Source organism: Phyllostomus discolor, chromosome 6 (assembly GCF_004126475.2).
Source record: "Phyllostomus discolor isolate MPI-MPIP mPhyDis1 chromosome 6, mPhyDis1.pri.v3, whole genome shotgun sequence".
Lineage (NCBI taxonomy): Eukaryota > Metazoa > Chordata > Mammalia > Chiroptera > Phyllostomidae > Phyllostomus > Phyllostomus discolor.
Genome location: NC_040908.2, coordinates 27,906,661 through 27,923,938, shown reverse-complemented (window position 1 = coordinate 27,923,938; position 17,278 = coordinate 27,906,661). Strand labels below are relative to the sequence as shown.

General features: G+C 37.6%; 1 protein-coding gene across 2 annotated transcripts in view; it reads left to right on the top strand.

Annotated features, from left to right (window-relative positions):
• Positions 1–17,278, top strand: part of SRBD1 (S1 RNA binding domain 1) — a 186,018-nt gene that overhangs the window by 144,741 nt on the left and 23,999 nt on the right. For both annotated transcript variants that reach the window (XM_028516493.2, XM_028516492.2), the window contains exons 17-18: positions 13,282–13,388; positions 14,569–14,745. In XM_028516493.2, coding sequence (XP_028372294.1) covers positions 13,282–13,388; positions 14,569–14,745 — 284 coding nt within the window. The remainder of the gene's footprint in view (positions 1–13,281; positions 13,389–14,568; positions 14,746–17,278) is intronic.

The window sequence follows — 17,278 nt, the reverse complement described above, 5'->3', positions numbered from 1 at the left end:
ACTGGAAGTATTAACAAGGAACTTCATTTCCACAATTTGGGGAGGAAAAACCCTTTTTTTACTTCTTTGCCTTAGTACCTCCTTTTATCTCTAACCCCTGCCCCTTCCCAGACAGTCTGAACAGAAAACTGTCAAAATTTCTGTGCACGAAGATCTCTTTGTCTTATACGCACACATACATGCACATAATACTTTCAGATCAGGTTTTCTACACATGGTTTTCTCTTACTAGAAGGGAAATTTCTCTCTTGTGGCTAAATCTCTACACCCTAAATTTTTCTAAAGTCCACTTTTATGACTAAGCTATAAATCTCTAAAAATAGAGACTTACAATGAAAATGTTAAGTTCTTTGTACTATGTTGGGTCAAAATATCTAGCTAATTGGTATGCATTCATTCATGTATGTGTCATAAGTCTGGAATTATATTTTAGCCCAGGCCCTGTACTTGACCACACATGGGGCAAATTGGCATGGCCCAGTTCAGAAGTGTTCATGTTTTGTTTTTTTTTAATTTATGATAATTTGGGCATTAGTTTGGAAAAGTATGTGAGCAAGGCAGGCACTTAAGATTTCTGGACCTTCACTCAGCCAGTATTGCCCCTCTCTTTCCTCCACGATGTCAACCTGTATCCACTAGGGGACATGCGAGCACCTACAGAAGGAAAGCCAGACTAGATTAAAATTTAAACACTGGTCTCTTATGATAGCATATGAAAAGACTCATTTTTGTAGTTCATGATTCATAAAGAAGTTACACATTCTGTTTAAGTTTTAATCATCATGGGAAACTTTTTAAGTCAGGATCAGTATCTTACATGCATAATTCTGGAGTGAGAAGCAAACACGCAGCAAACTAGCAAGCTTCTGCCACCAAACCGCACGCTCTTTTGCATTAACTAAGTTCCCCTGTAGTCTGCTGAAGCTATGCTGAGAATGATCTGGTTTTGAAAATTACTGCCTAGACTGAGGAGAAAAGAATTACCTTTTAGGTTCAGGAGGTGAGACATCTGGGGAGGACATCTGCTATCAGATTCCAAAGAACAAACACCAGGAGTGGTCTCTCTTTTGTACCCCAGCCACCTGCTCTAGAGCTGTGAAGGCAGAGAGAGAGAGATCTGTAGTTCAGGGCACTGCTGTTCCCTCCTAAAATGCTTATCTGCCTTAACTGTTCATAAACTAAGATTGGATTTTTTTTATTTATAGGGTTTTTTTTTAGGTATAATCAATTTATGGAAAAGGGCAGTAATACAGTGCAGTGAGTTTTGACAAATGCATAACCCTTATCTATTAAGATGTAGAACAATCCTACCATCCCAGAAAATCCTCTCCTGCCCCTTCTTACACACAGGGAGCACTTGTTCCCATTTCTTCACCACACATCAGTCTGTCCTGGAAATTTACATAAACGAAACCATACATTGTGCATTTCATTGTCCCCAAGTTCTTCGGCCTAATGTTTGTCGGATTCATCCATGTTTTTGCAGGCATCAGTAGTTCTTGTTGTAGGATAGTATTACATTATGCAAACATACAACATTTTTTAATCCATTCTCCTGTTGATGGACACCCAAGCTGTTCCTATTTTGACTTTTAGTGGCTAAAACTGCTGAAATATTCTTACACAGGGTTTGGGAGGGCATACCATAAAATTTTCCCTTAGGTAAACACTTAGCAGTTGAGTTGCACAAGTGTTTTGAAGCTCTGTGATTCAGCTGTACATACTTTATTTGGTAACACTCTGTGTTGGAGTCTTTCTTGTCTGATTAATATAGCCACTCTAGGCTTTATAGTCCTAATATTTGCATAGTATATGTTTTCTATCCTTTACTTCCAACCTATTTGTTTCCTTTATATTTACTGTATATCTCTTGTAGACAGCATATAGTTATATCTTGATTAATAATCTTTGCCTTTTCATTGAAGCATTTACTTCATTAACACATTTAGTGTATCCATATGGTTAAGGTCTACTATTCTACTAGTTGTTTCCTGTATATCCCATCTGCCCTTCTATCCTTTGTTCTTCCTTTTATGCCTGATAGAAAATCAATTGAATTTTAGTTTTTCCACTTTAATTGTTCCATTGAGTTTTGTCTGTACTCTACTTTTCATGGTGACTTTAAAGCAGTGATTTTCAACCATTTTTGCTCATCTGATGACACATACAAGCTAATTACTAAGTATCTGCAGCACATCAAAAAATATTTATTTTTGCTGATCTGACAAAAAATAGGTCTAATTTTGATTTATTTATACCGGATGGCTATTGTATTAGCTATTGTCATTTTTTTATGTGACAATCAAAGGGTGACAATCAAAGGGTCCTCTTTAGGTCAGTGCTCCTGACTAAATAGTCAAGTATTTCATGGTTTAAAAATTCTTGCAACACACTGGTTAAAAATTGCTGCTCTAGAAGTTACAATTTATATTCTTGCCTTTTCAATCTACTTAGAATTAATATTATACCACCTCCCATTCTTTGTGTGATTATTTTCATGTATATAAATCCCAAAGTTCAGTGCTATAATTTTTGCTTTAAATGGTCATATGTCTTATAAGTAAAATCACCACACACACACACACACACACACACATTTACCATCTGGTGTCAATTTTCTTTGGCCTGAAGAATTCCCTTTAACTACATTTTTTTTGTAGTGCAGGTCTGCTAGCAATGAGTTCTCATTTATCTGAAAATGCCTTTATTTTTCTTTATTTTTGAAAGATAGAATTTTGGATTGACATGTGTTTTTTAGTTTTATTTTTGTTTTATAATGCAGTGCTGTAAAGATGTCATTTCATTGTCTCCTGGCCTGTATTGTTTCTGATAAGAAATTGGCCATTTTTCATATTGTTCTTCCTCCGTGTGTAATGTGTTTTCTCTCTGCTGCTTTCACAATTTTCTGTTTATCTTTGTTTTTCAGTAGTTTGAATATAATATTTCTAGATGTAGCTTTCTTTGTATTTATCCTTCTTGGAGTTCACTGAGCTTTTTATATATTATGTTTTTTTTAATATTTGGGGAATTTCAGCCATTATTTCTTCAAATATTTATCTACCCTATTCTCTCTTCTTCATTTACATGTATTTACGGATTTTAGTGTTGTCCCACTGGTCACTAAGACTCTGCTTTTCCCTCTCTCTGTTTAATCTCTGTTATTTAGCTAGGATAATTTCTATTGAACCTTATTCATGTTCATCTGCCCTTTCTTCTGCTTACCTCCAATATGCTATTAAAGCTGTTCAGTAAAATTTTCACTTAGTAGATACTAAGTTCTCAGGTCTGGAATTTCCATTAAAAAAAAAAACAACTTCCATTTCTCTGCTGCTATTTCCTGTCTATTTACTTTTGACTATATTTTTCCTTTACGTCTTGGAGCTGCTTTAAAGTTCTTATGTGCTGTTTTCAGCATCTGGGTTATCCTAGACTGATTTCTGTGGACTGGTTGTTCTCAACCACCATTCTGTTATGTGTCAGATTTGCATGATTTTTGTACATCTAGTTATTTTTTATTGTATGGTGGACATTGTGTGCGTTAGGTTACTGAGAGTGCAAATTTTGTTGTCTTTTAGAGTGTTAAATTTTTTTCTGTAAATCAGTTAATTTACTAGTAGATCAGATTGAATCTTGTAAGGATTTTTTTAAATAAACTCTAAACTTTTACAGACCTTTGTTTTTAGAACAGTGTTTAGGTTCACAATAATATTGAGTAGAAAGACAGAGAGCTCCATATCCCTCTTTGCCCCACACACGCACAGTCTTGCCCACTGTCAGCATCCCTCATCACAGTGTTGCAGTCGGTCCGCCTGTACTGACACGTCATTATCACCCAAAGTCTGTCGATTATATTAAGCTTCAGTCTTGGTGTTGTACATTTTTATTGGTTTTGACAAATGTATAATGGCATGTATCTACCATTAAAGTTATCACAGAACAGTTTTAAAATCTCTCTGTTGTGCTGACTTCTCCTTCCTTCCCCTCTAAGTCCTGGCAAACACTGATCTTATTGTCTGCAAAGTTTTTCCTGTCCCAGAACAAGATAGGGTTGGAATCAGAAATACGCAACCTTTTTAGATTGACTTCTTTCACACAGTAGTATGCATTTAAGGTTCCCCCATGTGTTTTCATGGCTTGATAACACATTTCTTTGGTTCTGAATAATACTCTATTTTCTTGATGTACCACAGTGTATCCACTTACCTACTAAAGAACATCGTGGTTGCTTCTAAATTTTGGCTGTTATGAATGAAGTTACTTCTATCACCTAGGAGAGATTATAGAGAATTGGTATAATTTCCTCCCTCATGTTTGATAGAATATACCTGTGACCCCATCTGGATAAGGACTGTTTTGTAAACTGTGTTAGGATGGGTGTACAGTAGCCCTCACTCGAGGACTAGAATAGCCCCACTTCTAAGGCCTGGCCTTTCCGGGGTATCAGCAGAGTATCTGCGTGTTCAGGGAGGTCTCCTCACTGACTGGTAGAACATCCTGTGTCTCCCAGCTCTGCACAGTCTCGGGAATCTCTGTACAGCCTACAACTTCCCAGCAGCTGTTTTCTGCCTGATCTTACAGTCTTATTCTAGTGCCCTTGGTCTGTGCAGCTGAGTTATTTAGACAAATACGTAAGAGGCCCCATGCACATTTCTGTAGTTCCACTCTCCAGAGGTCCATTGTCTCTAGTGTCTCACTCTTCAAATCCCAGTCACCTCAGCAGTCCTGAGCCCACAGCGACTCCCCCAGCTCGGTAAGGCTGCTGTACTCTGCGGGTGCCGCCGCCCTGCGCCGCAGCTGTGGGCAGTTACAGGGCTCCTCTTATGCGGCTCCTCTCTCTGGAATCATAGTCCCACACTACCTGTTGTCTAACGTTTAAACTTAGATACTAAATATTTTGCCAGTTTTATAGTTGTTTATGGTGGGGAAAGTACTCTGGAACCGACTATTCCATCTTAGCTAAAAGTAGGGGTCTTGTTTCCTTCAAAAATGTCTTTGACCAGATATTAAGGTGCGTGTGTGTAGTCTAAGCACAGAAAAGTTACTGGAGCTGTGTGGGCTGAATGGAGATTTCCGAGGTTATGCAATGCCCTGGGAACACAGGGATTCTGGCCATTCTTCCAGTGCCGCTTTGACACCTCCAGAAGATCATGTCTGAGGACTGGGGGATACTCCAGCCCAGAGGCAGGATGGAAGGTTGGGTTTTTAAAATTAGTTTCCATTTGTCTTGTGCAGAACAAAGAAGGCAGTCATATCCCAGGGGTCTTTCTGTCGAGTTGGCTTGAACAAAGTGATTGAGGTTAAATAGCACAAGTTAATGCAAACTGGGTGCCTAAATACTGAGTTAGCACTAAAGGGGTCTTCAGCACACCTTCCATATGCTTTATTGGAGGAGGAGGATTTACCAAGAGAACTCTTCCAATGTTGTTTTTTATCCCCTTATGATTACTGGCCAGACCTTGTTTCCAGATCTGGAAAATCCCCTCCAGTGGTGAAAGACGAATGCCCTTACCACCTTTGTCCCCGAGCCCCACGGGTACTCTGAGTCGCTCATTGTACAGTATATGCATTTAAAAATAAAAATGTTCAGCTAGTATAAAAATGCTTGTTTTTTAAAAATGTGCTTATGAACAAATGTATTTAAAATCTGTTTTTCAAGAGCATTTGTCCCCTTACATGTAAATGCCTATGATCCATTAGAGCTAGAACACAAAAGTTTTTAAAAATTAAATATAGTACTATTATGGTGCTGAACATTGCCTTAGCCTAAAAGGGAGTATATAAAGACCTCTTGTATACTGGCTTTGAAGAACTGGGGGAGGAGCTATGCTTAAGCACACATACTCTGTTTTCTCAAATGTTTTCCATTCTTCTGTCAGTCCTGTCTTTCATGGGTCATGCAACACACACGTTCTTGGATGATTCTTTTAAACTGTCACATGTCAATCAAAGAAAAGTAGATGGAAGATGAGGAAATAAGCTTGCTTTATTTGAAATTAGCTTTCCCTGTAAAGCTTTTTTGCATCTTTAGTTTCTAACTGCATTTGGTATTTTGGCAATAGTAATAGACAAGAAGGGACACGAGTGAGTGATAATTGGTAAAGAAAATACTCAAGAATATTGCACCAGAAAACCACTTGGGAATGAAATCGAAGTTTAATATGGAATGTGCAATGTGAAGTTTCGTAGCCGTTGCTGTACTCCACAGACAATGTTTCATCTGGAAGGACTTTTTAAAAGTAATTGTGAGATAATTTTAGTGCCTTAGAACAAAAAAGAGAAGAGCAGTTTGGATCAGCCCTTCTTCAGAATTTTGTGGTAGAGGAACAATAAAAATGTGGATTTTCTGACCTCAAAAAAGCTGACTAGTATAAATGACTGTTTATATTTCTTTGTTAAAACCTCATAAATTTTAGGTAAAAAAGTAGTGGCCCAAACAACATTTCCTTGAATCCAAAACAGACTGTTTATACAATTCACATAACTTGCCCAAAAATTTGGAGTTAGGAACATTTAAAAAACAGAACAATTCATTTTTCCTGGCATCAAGTCCTTGGCAATTAACACAGTCAGTCGTGGGTCCTTTTGTCTCCTGTGTTACGACTGCCAGCAGGGTGATGTGCCGCATCTCAGCTTTCAGCAAGTGTAAACTGAGCTTCTTGAAGACATGTAGTTCATATTCTTTTTCCTGTGCTTTCAACACCTAGCACAACTAGCATGGTGTCTGGTACATAATAGTTGCTTAGGAAATGTTTTCAGAATGACAGAATCAATGCATCTGCTTTAATGCCAAAGACATAATTATGGGGACAATATTAAACTTTGTTTAGTATTTCCTCCCCTAAACATGTATGATTTTTACTTTTAGAAAAGAGTGTTAACTCTTTAGTACTTTCCTAAGCAAAAAGTTGAGGGAGAATAGAGGCCAAATCCAGGATTATTGATGACAGCAATCCTTGCAGAAATATTTCTCACATGAGCATAGCTACCACAGGAGTTAAAAATATTTCAAATCAGAATGTTATCTTGGACCTCTGTTCTTGCAAGGCATTTTGGTTAAATGTCTGTTTTACCTGACTTCATACTTTTTAATAGTTTAGGTTGTGTCGGGTTTGTAATTTATTTGTATTAGTCCCCTCTGGATAAGGTTTTAGATTGAACACACACATACACCTGTTCTCATATGTCTTACTGTTTCCTTAGAATAAGTTCTGATACATATTAAGATGCTACTTGAAATCATATACATATTTTGTACAATTGTGAGGATTAAATTACATAATATTATAAAGCCTTATAACAATTCCTGGCAGTAAAACCTCAAGGGTTTTTGATAGTAGAGTTGGTAGTTGTTTTTATTGTTACCTTTCCACTAGCCTTTGAACCCCCAGATAAAATGATTGCTTTAGTTAGAAAAACACCAGCAATCCCAACTCCAAGAGGTTTGAACAGTAAGGAAATTTGTTGCTCTTTATTAAACAGTAAGAAATATTACAAGAAGGTCAGAGGAGGGGTGGGTTTGGAACTGTTTGATACAGGATCTCAAGAGTGTCATGAAGAACTCATCTTCTGTGTGTGCCGCCTGCCACGTTCAGTGAGTCAGCTGTGTCCTCAGGCCAGTCCCAGTCACGTGAGTGCAGTGCTCACCCTGGTTCTAGCTTGAATGAAAAGGAGGCCAGCTCTTCGCAGAGATTTGTATTTAAGAGCAGTGAAGTCTTTCTGAAACTCCCAGCAGCCCTATACTTTTTATTTACCGTAATTGGATAAATGGAATGGGACCACCATGATTGACCTGTGATTATGATACACAGTAGAAAATACATTTCAGACCATGACTATACCCATCACATAAATACTTGTGTATATGTATGTATCTCTTTATACAGTTAAACATAATTCAAAATAAAAGCTTCTGAAAATACTATCCTTACTATTTGTGATAAAGCTAAATACTATTTTATTTATATTTAAATATAAGGTTTTTTAATCCTCGGGTACAAAAATTAGGACAGATTTAATGTAACGTAGATGTAAGCTGTTCATGAATTTGTTGCAGCCTAGAACGCATGAGGCCAACAAGCACGTGTAGAGAGTGCACTGTTAAGCCTATTCTTTTACATTTTCATTGAGTCAAGATTGAAAATACTTTTTCCACACAACTTGTTCATTTGAGTGGTGAAATAATCTTAATGCTAATTGATATAGACAAGAATTATCAGTGAATTGTAGACTCAAGGAAACAGGATTACACAAGTGCATGAGGACCGGGAGTTGGGGTCACTGGCAACCGTCTCAAAAGCTGCCTAGCACAGAGTATAAAAAGCGAATTAAATGCAGTGTGTGATCGTGGATTGAATTCTGCACTGAGAAGGAAGTGCTATAAAGTAGGATTGGGACAGTTGATGAAATTTGTATATGGGTTGTGCATTGGGTAATATCATAACGTCAGTTATAATATTAACTGATAATTAACAGGATAATTTTTCCTGATTTTAATTATTATACAATGAATGGTTTGTGAGACAATGTATTTGGAAATACACACTGAAGTATTTATATGAATGAGGAAATTCTTTTACTACTCTTAAAAGTTTTGCTAAATTTGAGGAGATTGCAAAATTAAAAGTTTAAAAGTGCCAAGAGATTGTTTTTCAACAGAAAAAAAATGTGTCTGCCTCTTGAATGCACATACACTAAATGCATAATATGTATGTCATGATATTTAATTTATTTTTTTTTATTTGTGCATTTTTTAAAAAATTTTATTTTAATCATTGTTCAAATAGACATTTAATTTGTTTAATATGCTCTTGGGTTTGGCCTACTAGTTTTTTGTTGAGAAGTTTTGCTCCTACATTCATAAGCAATATTGGTTTGTAGTTTTGGTGTGTGGGTTCTTCTTTTTTTTTTTTCCTGGTGGTATCTTTGCCTGGCTTTGATATCAGGGTTATACTGGCCTCATAGAGTGAGTTAAGAAGTGTTTCCTTCTCTTATTTTCTGGAAGAGTTTGAGAAGACTTGGTGTTAATTCTTGAAATGTTTGGTAGAATTCATCAATGAAGGTCTCTCATCCTAGACTTTTCTTTTTTGGAAAATTTTTGATTACTGATTGAATCTCTTTACTCGTGATAGGTCTCTGTTCAGATATTCTTATTTCTTCTCAAGTCAGTTTTGATAATTGCTGTATTTCTAGGAATTTATTCATTTTTATTCTTCTGTGGTTTATCTAATTTAATTTATATTAACTAATGCATTTTTTGTTATGTAAATATATCTGGTTCACTTTTATAAGTTATATTTAAATCATACAAAATAAACCCTCCAATGAACTGGCTTGCAAATCTGACCTAAAATTCATTTATCATGTTGATATTTTGAGCATTCCAGTCTCTTTATATTCTTAGCATTACTTGGCATTCTTCATCTTTTTCATTTTAGTCATTCTAGTATGGATGTTGCAAGTGTTTTTGTTTGGTTTTTAATTTTGAAAGTTTTAGACTGACATTTAGTAAAACAGTATTACCAAGAATACATCAGGGGTCTCTCATTTTTATTGTTTTTGTGTATTTATAAAATCCTTTTTAATGTCCTGTTTATTTTAAAGACTTACAGATATTTTTTTTTCTGTTTAAAATATGACTGAAGTCAAGTTAAAGATTGCTGATTGGACTCAACACTTCCCCTCAATTTTGTCTGTCATTATTAACATTTCCAAATAGTAGTTGAGCTTGCTTCAGTATTTTTTTTTTCTTCAGTGTTTAAACTGATTTACCTTAAGGAAAATTTGTAGTAACTCAGTTAAAATATTATAATTGCTAATAATTTGGAAAATGTTATACTCAACAATATTCTTTCTAAAAATACACTGAAAGTTTGCAACTAAACTTGGTTAAAAGGATCAGCATTCTACCAAAAGGTGATAGACTTCTCATGCCATTTTTCTGATACTTTGCCTCATAACTCTGAAAAGTTGCTCTTTAAGCTCTCCATCGATCAGTGGTCAAAAAGACCATCATTTTTCAGAAAATCAAAGGAGATACCAGCGAACAAAACACATGTTCCGTGTCCCATCTGGCTGCAGTAGGCATTGCACTGCTCATTGCATGTTAAGGACATAGACAACATGCTCTATGTGGTCTATTCTATCCCTTTCTTGATTTTTTTTTATGCTGGTGGCAAGCCACCAAATTAACTTTATGACCCACTAATTGGTCACAACCCTCAATTTGAAAACCACTGGTTTTAACCAGTCATTATCATCTGCTGGAACTGGGGCCAGCTTTCCCCAAGCACATGGCCTCACAGAGGTAGGGTGGATGCATGAAAGACAATCAGGCTTCTGTTTGGAAGGAAAAAATGGGGTTAGAGGCTAGAGGTAGGACAGACAACCGAGAATGCCTGCTACAGGGACGGCTGCTCGTTTAGCTACCTCAAGCATCTCTTGTGCTTTGACGTATGTGCCATTGTTCATCTTTACTGTAATGGCTTCCAACCACCACTCTTAGTTCTTCTGGTTTGTTTAGGGTTTGGTCTCTTTCCTCAGATAGTTTTTCTTGTTGCTGTCATTGTCGTTGCTTCTACATTGTTATCTGTCCCTTACCCTCACTTTTTTCTTAAGTCCTTTTTTCATTTTGCTGCTTCTCAGCTATTAGATAAAGAAAAAACTATCCTGCTCCTTCCAAAAAAAAAAAAGACTTTATGTGTTTTTAGGGAGAGGGGAAGGGAGGGAAAGAGAGAGGGAGAGAAATATCTATGTGAGAAACATCAATCAGCTGCCTATCATATGGGCCCAGCTGAGGCTGAATCCACAACCCAGACATGTGCCCTGATCAGGAATCAAACCAGTGACCTCTCGCTTTTCGGAATGATGTCTAACAACTGAGCAGTAATACTATTCAGGGCTAGACTATCTTGCTTCTTAAAAGCTGTAGCTCAAAAGTGATCAGATTCTCAGTGAGGTCTTAGGTTTTTCTTTATGATCTTTTTTATGATCATGTTTGCTTATTAGATTTTTTAAATTACATTTAAATAGTTTAGCTGTGGCCTGAATAGTTACCAAGTAGGTTTCCTCTGACATAAAAAGTACTACTGTACCCTTCAATTTTCAGAACAAAATGTGTTGCTAAGTGATAATAATATGGTCAATCACAATACCCAGGGGCCCTATTTACTATATTGTGTTTAAAGTTATCAAACCTATCCTTTTCTCCTTAAGACATACGGAAGAAGAATGATGCTGACCTGCAGTTTCATATTGGGAAAACAACTAGAGGATCTTTAATTTTAGAATTACGAATGGCATCAAGTGCATTATGAACAATTCATTAATGTAATCTGGCTTCTATTATCCAACAAATATTTACTCTCAAATACTGTATTCCATCACTTCCAAGATGCACATTTTCTTGCATTTTAACATCTTGGAAGTCAGGATGCATCCTACATTCATTGGTTTCCTACCATTGCTGTTCGCCCTGCGGCCTATCATGGTGTATTTTCTGTGTGAACTTGATTATTAATGCTGGAGACATGCCTCGAACCTCACTGTTTTAGCTGACAAACCATTTCACAATAAAACATTTAAGAAACTTCAAGGTAAGAATAGGATTTCTGTTGCTGTCCCAAATCTCCTCTCGATCCTTTCTGTTGAGATCAATGGGACTACTATCAAAGTTTACAGAATGAACATCTAAAGCTTGAAAGAAAATCCCAGAGACTGTAGAATACAAGGTATGTCCAGAAACAGTCCAGCCATTGTTAATTGAAGAGAATAGTTTGGGTGACATTGATGTAACCAGGCAACCAAGGAGAGTGGACTGGAATAAGCTCACATGAACAATGACAACTTCACTATACTAGTCAGTGGGGGTGGTAGATGCTGTTGAGTGAGCATGTGTGATGTGTGGCCATCACATTCAAAATGACTGAGCCAGTAGAGCAATGAATCTGCATCCAATTTTGCATTAAGCTTGAACATTTCTCCCCAGAAACTCTTCAGGTGACTCAGAAGACCACAGCTATGGGCCATAGGTGTTGGCAGCTTCATCACGACAAACGTGCCTGCTCATGCATCATGTCTCATGCAGAGTTTTTTGGAGAAACATCAAGTCATCCAGACAACTCAGCCCTCCTAAAACCCAGATTTGGCTCCCTGCGAGTTCTGGCTTTTCCCAAAACTAAAATCACCTTTGAAAGGGAAGAAATTTCAGACTGTAAATGAGATTTAAGAAAGTACATTGGGGCAGCTGATGGAGCTAGGGAGAACTGTATGAGGTCCCAAGGTGCCTAACTTAAAGGGGACTAAGGCATCATTGTCCTATGTACAATGTTTCTTGTATCTTGTATCTTCTTCAATAAGTGTCTCTATTTTTCATATTACATGGCTGTATACTATCAGGACAGACCTTATCTTCCTCCTCTAAGAAATGCTGTATTTCTTTTACTAATGTAAAAGACAATTTTCTATTGAAAACTTGGACATCTATGACTCTGAGAAAAGAAGTGATTCAGAAGAATGGAATGCTGAATGTGAAGAAAACCCGAACCAGCTTAGATTGTTTATATTTTCTTTTTTTATCTTTGCATGATACATGATTTTAAAACTTTAAAAGAGCTCTTTTAATGTTTAAAAATAAAACTTCAAATTAATGAGAAAGCAATAATGATGCTTCATATAAGCAACAGTATCTTCAATTTGATGAAACGTGAGTTTGATCTACTGCCAAAGTCATTGAGTACTAAAGTACTGCTTCCTATTATAATGTAAGCTTTCTTCTCTTAAGAAGAACTAAGGGAATATACATGCAAGTGGCAATAACACTACAAGACAGTTGGTAAATGGCAGAGACCAATATTTCTCAAAGTGTGCTCCGGGAACCAGCGGCAACAACATCACTGGGGAGTCTGTTGGAATGTATATTCCCAGGCCATGCCCCTGACCTACTGACTCAGAAACTCTGGGTGTGGAGCCCAGCAACCTGTGTTTTTAGCAAGCCCTGCAGGTGGTTTTGATGGCAAGCTAAAGTTTGAGAACCACTGATCTAAGCAGAATTTTGGAAAAGGGAAAAACGCTGGTTATGTTATATTACAGTAAAGTGTGTGAGTAGTTTAGAGTAAGAAAACATAGATGCCTTAAGTTCAGATTAATTCTATCTGTTAACAGTGTATTTAAAAGAAATGATGTAATTTACTGTGCTGTGTCTCAGCCAGCTATGTAGGCAAAATAATGGAATAGTCCAAGAATTTTCTTTATTTTTTATTGATATTTGATTTTTGTCTTTTTAAGCACGATGTATCCCCGACTTTACTCAAGGCAACATTGGACAGTGTTGTAGAAGAATGTGTCAGCTTTGTGGGAGTGGATATTAACATTTGTTCGGAAGTTTTGTTAAGGTGAGACAAGAAATGTGTGGTTGAGGATCACAGAATCTTGAGTTGAACTGGCTCTCTAGTTACAGTGGGACAAGGGGGAACGTGTGTGAAGTTATTACGTGTAGGAACATCTATGAGTTCATACCTTGCTTTAGGTAATCAATCAGAAGGGAAGACATTTAAGAAAAGAACTGTAACAATTCACATTATCATTTTTAATACTGCAAATCTAAAGCGAAGAGCATATGGTTACCATTGCATGCATTAGTGTCACTAATAGAATTTAAATAAGGTTAACATGGCAAAGAGCTGTTTCCCACCACATGAGAGTAGATATTTTTCACTAATTCAGTCTCTTGCATACATCTGTCAAAGTTGGCAATAACCAAAGGATGAATTCTGAGGGTTCAAGGTATGGTTACCACATTTTCACCTTGATTCTGCAAGTCACATATCAAAATCCTCATCATTCTGTAATCTCATCTTACATACTTTGTCTTTTTTTTCCCGGGGTTATGGAAGAGCTGCTTTTTCGTTCATCGTTTACATTTATTACACAAATCTGCTGATGCAGCATAAAATTCTGGACCTCTGGAAATGATCTGAACCTTTTCTCTTTGACACTGGTATAGCAGAAAATACCCCTTACATTTTAAGGTGTTGTTTTTCTACCATAGCTACAAGTACTCATGATTCCACATGTGGAATTCTATACTAGATTAAGATTCTCTTGAATAGTAATCTTTTAATTAACAACAAGCAAACTACCCAATTATGTAGTTTTTATATTTTATACTAACCATGACATTCATGGATAAGTATTTTTTTATAGTTAAAGTCTTTTACATAATGAGAACAGGCTGATAAAAAACATAGGGTAGTAAATGTAAGTGTAGCTATTTTAATTCTGCTCTTAACTCACCTTGTAAGCTGAACAGGAAATGGCAGAACTGCTACTTGGTTCAGAAGTACAAAGACTGGGAGCAGTGTGGAAACACTGTGGGGAACAGCCCTTTTCCTCGCACCAGTGGCAACTGGGGTACCAGCGTCTTTACGGTTCGAGATGTGACAATATGTAATTGCAATTTTTTATGATATAAATGTTTTATGTCATTGTCTTTTCAGATGAGAGCTTTCTTTCCTTTCGGTATTCTTGGAACTACTATATCTGCCATATTTCTCATTTTGTTTATTTTTTTAGGCATATTGCAGGACTCAATGCCAACCGAGCCAAGAATATTATTGAATGGCGAGAGAAAAATGGACCCTTCATCAACCGAGAACAGCTGAAAAAAGTGAAAGGACTGGGTCCAAAATCTTTCCAACAATGTGCTGGCTTCATCAGGATTAACCAGGAGTATATTAGAAAACTCTGCAGGTGATTCTTCAAGTAGTCGTTTTTGGTTCTGTTATCGTCCTCCTTGCTTGCCCTTACCCATCCAGCTCATTGGCCTAAATCCCAAGTGTATGTTCCTTTCGTCACACAGCTTGTTTTGACTACCTAATATTTGCTAGGCACTGGGAATGCAGCAGTGAACAAATCAACAAGTTCCCTGTTTTTGTGGAGTTAAATTTTAATGTGAGACAGAATAAACTAGTAAAATAAATAGTTTCAGCTGTAGTAAGTGGTATAAGAATGAAAACAGTGACACTGTCTTAGGGAGTGGTACTACTGCTTTATATGTAATTCATTGAAAAATTACTTGAGTCAAATTCTGAATGAAATTAAGGAGCCAGCCACGCACAGAAAAGTGAGCAGGATGTACGCAAGGTCTTCGGGCAGTCCCAAAGTTGGCGTGTTCAGAAAACAAACCCAGGCCGCGTGACGGGAGCACCCACACTAGGAAGGAGAGGTACGAGGCGAGTGACCAAGAGGGCGTCACAACGGCCAGTCCTCACGGATGGCTGTTCCCCCACACAGTTGGGCTTCCCCGTTCCCTCCTCACTGAAAACTGACCAAAGCATTATCAGTTCGTTGATAAAGAACTAACTTTTGCCTTTTAATTCTGTTAGCACAAAAGCAAAGAAATTGGATAAACTTCTTAGCATCATTTATGAAAGAATAGCTTTTATGTATATGCTACCTTGGGACTACCTGGTTCATTTATATGTATTTTGTCTTTTGGCAAAATTATAAGAAAGGTAATATGGACAAATAATCTTTATTTTGGAAGAGACTGAGGGAAAACCAGCCTCCCTGAATAATACATTATAAAGCTATACTAATTGGACAGAAATTTCTAATTTTTATGTAGAAATAGAAAGGAATAAAGGTGATGTTTCAAAGAGTGAGTAAAGTTATTAATTATCAAATTACTGGTTTTATGACAACTGGCAGGAATTCGGTATATGTGGGGAAGCCATAGTTCCACCTTTACCTCGAACCCACCTAAATTCCAGTTGGATCATAGACTTAAATGGGAAAAGTGAAACTGTAAAAGTACCAAAAGAAAGCATGAGTAAATTTTGCAGAACATTGGAGTGATGGAAGTTCTTTCTAAGTACACCACATGACACGGCCACCAACCGGCAGTGACCGCGGAACGCTGAGGGTGGCTCATCGAAACATGAGAAAAACATACACAGAGACAACCAGGTCCTGTGGGGAAATAGGGACGGAATGGCCACTCTCTAGTGGGGAGCACCTCGGTCACCCTCCCTAGGGGAGAGCGCCTTGTTCTTTTCCACCCGAGCAGGCTTTTATTGGGTTCATTTACACAGGAATTCAGGTAAAGCCCATTACTCATTGCCAGGAGGTAAGGATCAAACAATAGATAACAAAGAAGTCTGAGGGTCTATTTTGAGTCAGGGTCAGATAGCTAAAGAGCTGTAGAACTTTGAGGAACAAACTTACTTCTTGCTTGGACGCTTATCATTTCATTGAGAGCATTCTAAACAAAGCAGGTTTCACAGGATTTTACATATTCTTTCTTAGGCCTGATCATGCGGGGAACCAGCCCTTTCCAGCACAGGGCTGCACCACCTTCTGTCATTGTTTCAGGCTTAGGTGGAGCAAGAGAAGTAAGGCAGCCAAGAGATTAGGAGATTTTCTCACAGACAATGAGGACTCAGGCTATGTCAAAGCCAAGGGGCGAGGGTCCATCACCACCTGATCGTGCCTGTCTTAGGTCATTCCCCCCTTAGGGAATCTTATCTGTCATTGGCTAATCGACCAAGCATTGGGGGCCAGGCAGGGTGAAGTAAAAGGAGCAGAAGCTGTGCTCCTGCTAGGGAGATAAGCTTTTGTCTCCTTGCTGGCTTACAGTCCAAGGTTGTTCCCTCAGCCTTAGCCTTGGCAGTGGTTACAGCTTCTGATACCAGGCAGGGTGGTTCCCAACAACCACAAAACCCAGAGACCGGGGGAAAAAAAAGATAAAATAATCACGTTTCTTAGTTTATATGTCCTTTGAACACTTGGTTGTAAAATTCAAACAGTAAATAAAAAAAGAAAATGAAAAGTAGAGGGCACCTCAATCTCTCACTTTAAAATAGTTTCTTGTATGAGGTCTGTCCAAAAGGTATACAGCCATGCAATATGAAAAATAGAGACACTTATTGAAGAAGATACAAGGTACAAGGAACATTGTACATAGGACAATGACACCTCAGTACCATTCAAAGTAGGCACCTTGGGACCTCATACAGTTCTCCCAATTGCCATCAGCTGCCCCATTGTATTTTCCTGAATCTCAATGACAGTTTGAAATCTCTTCCCTTTCAAAAGTGACTTTAGTTTTCTGAAAAGCCAGAAGTCACATAGTTACACGGTACAAAATCTGGGCTCTAGGGTGGCTGAGTCACCTGAGTGATTTGATGTTTCTCCAAAAAAACTCTGCATGAGACGTGATGCACGAGTGGGCACGCTGTCATGATGAAGCTGCCAATCACCAGTTGCCCACAGCCATGGCCTT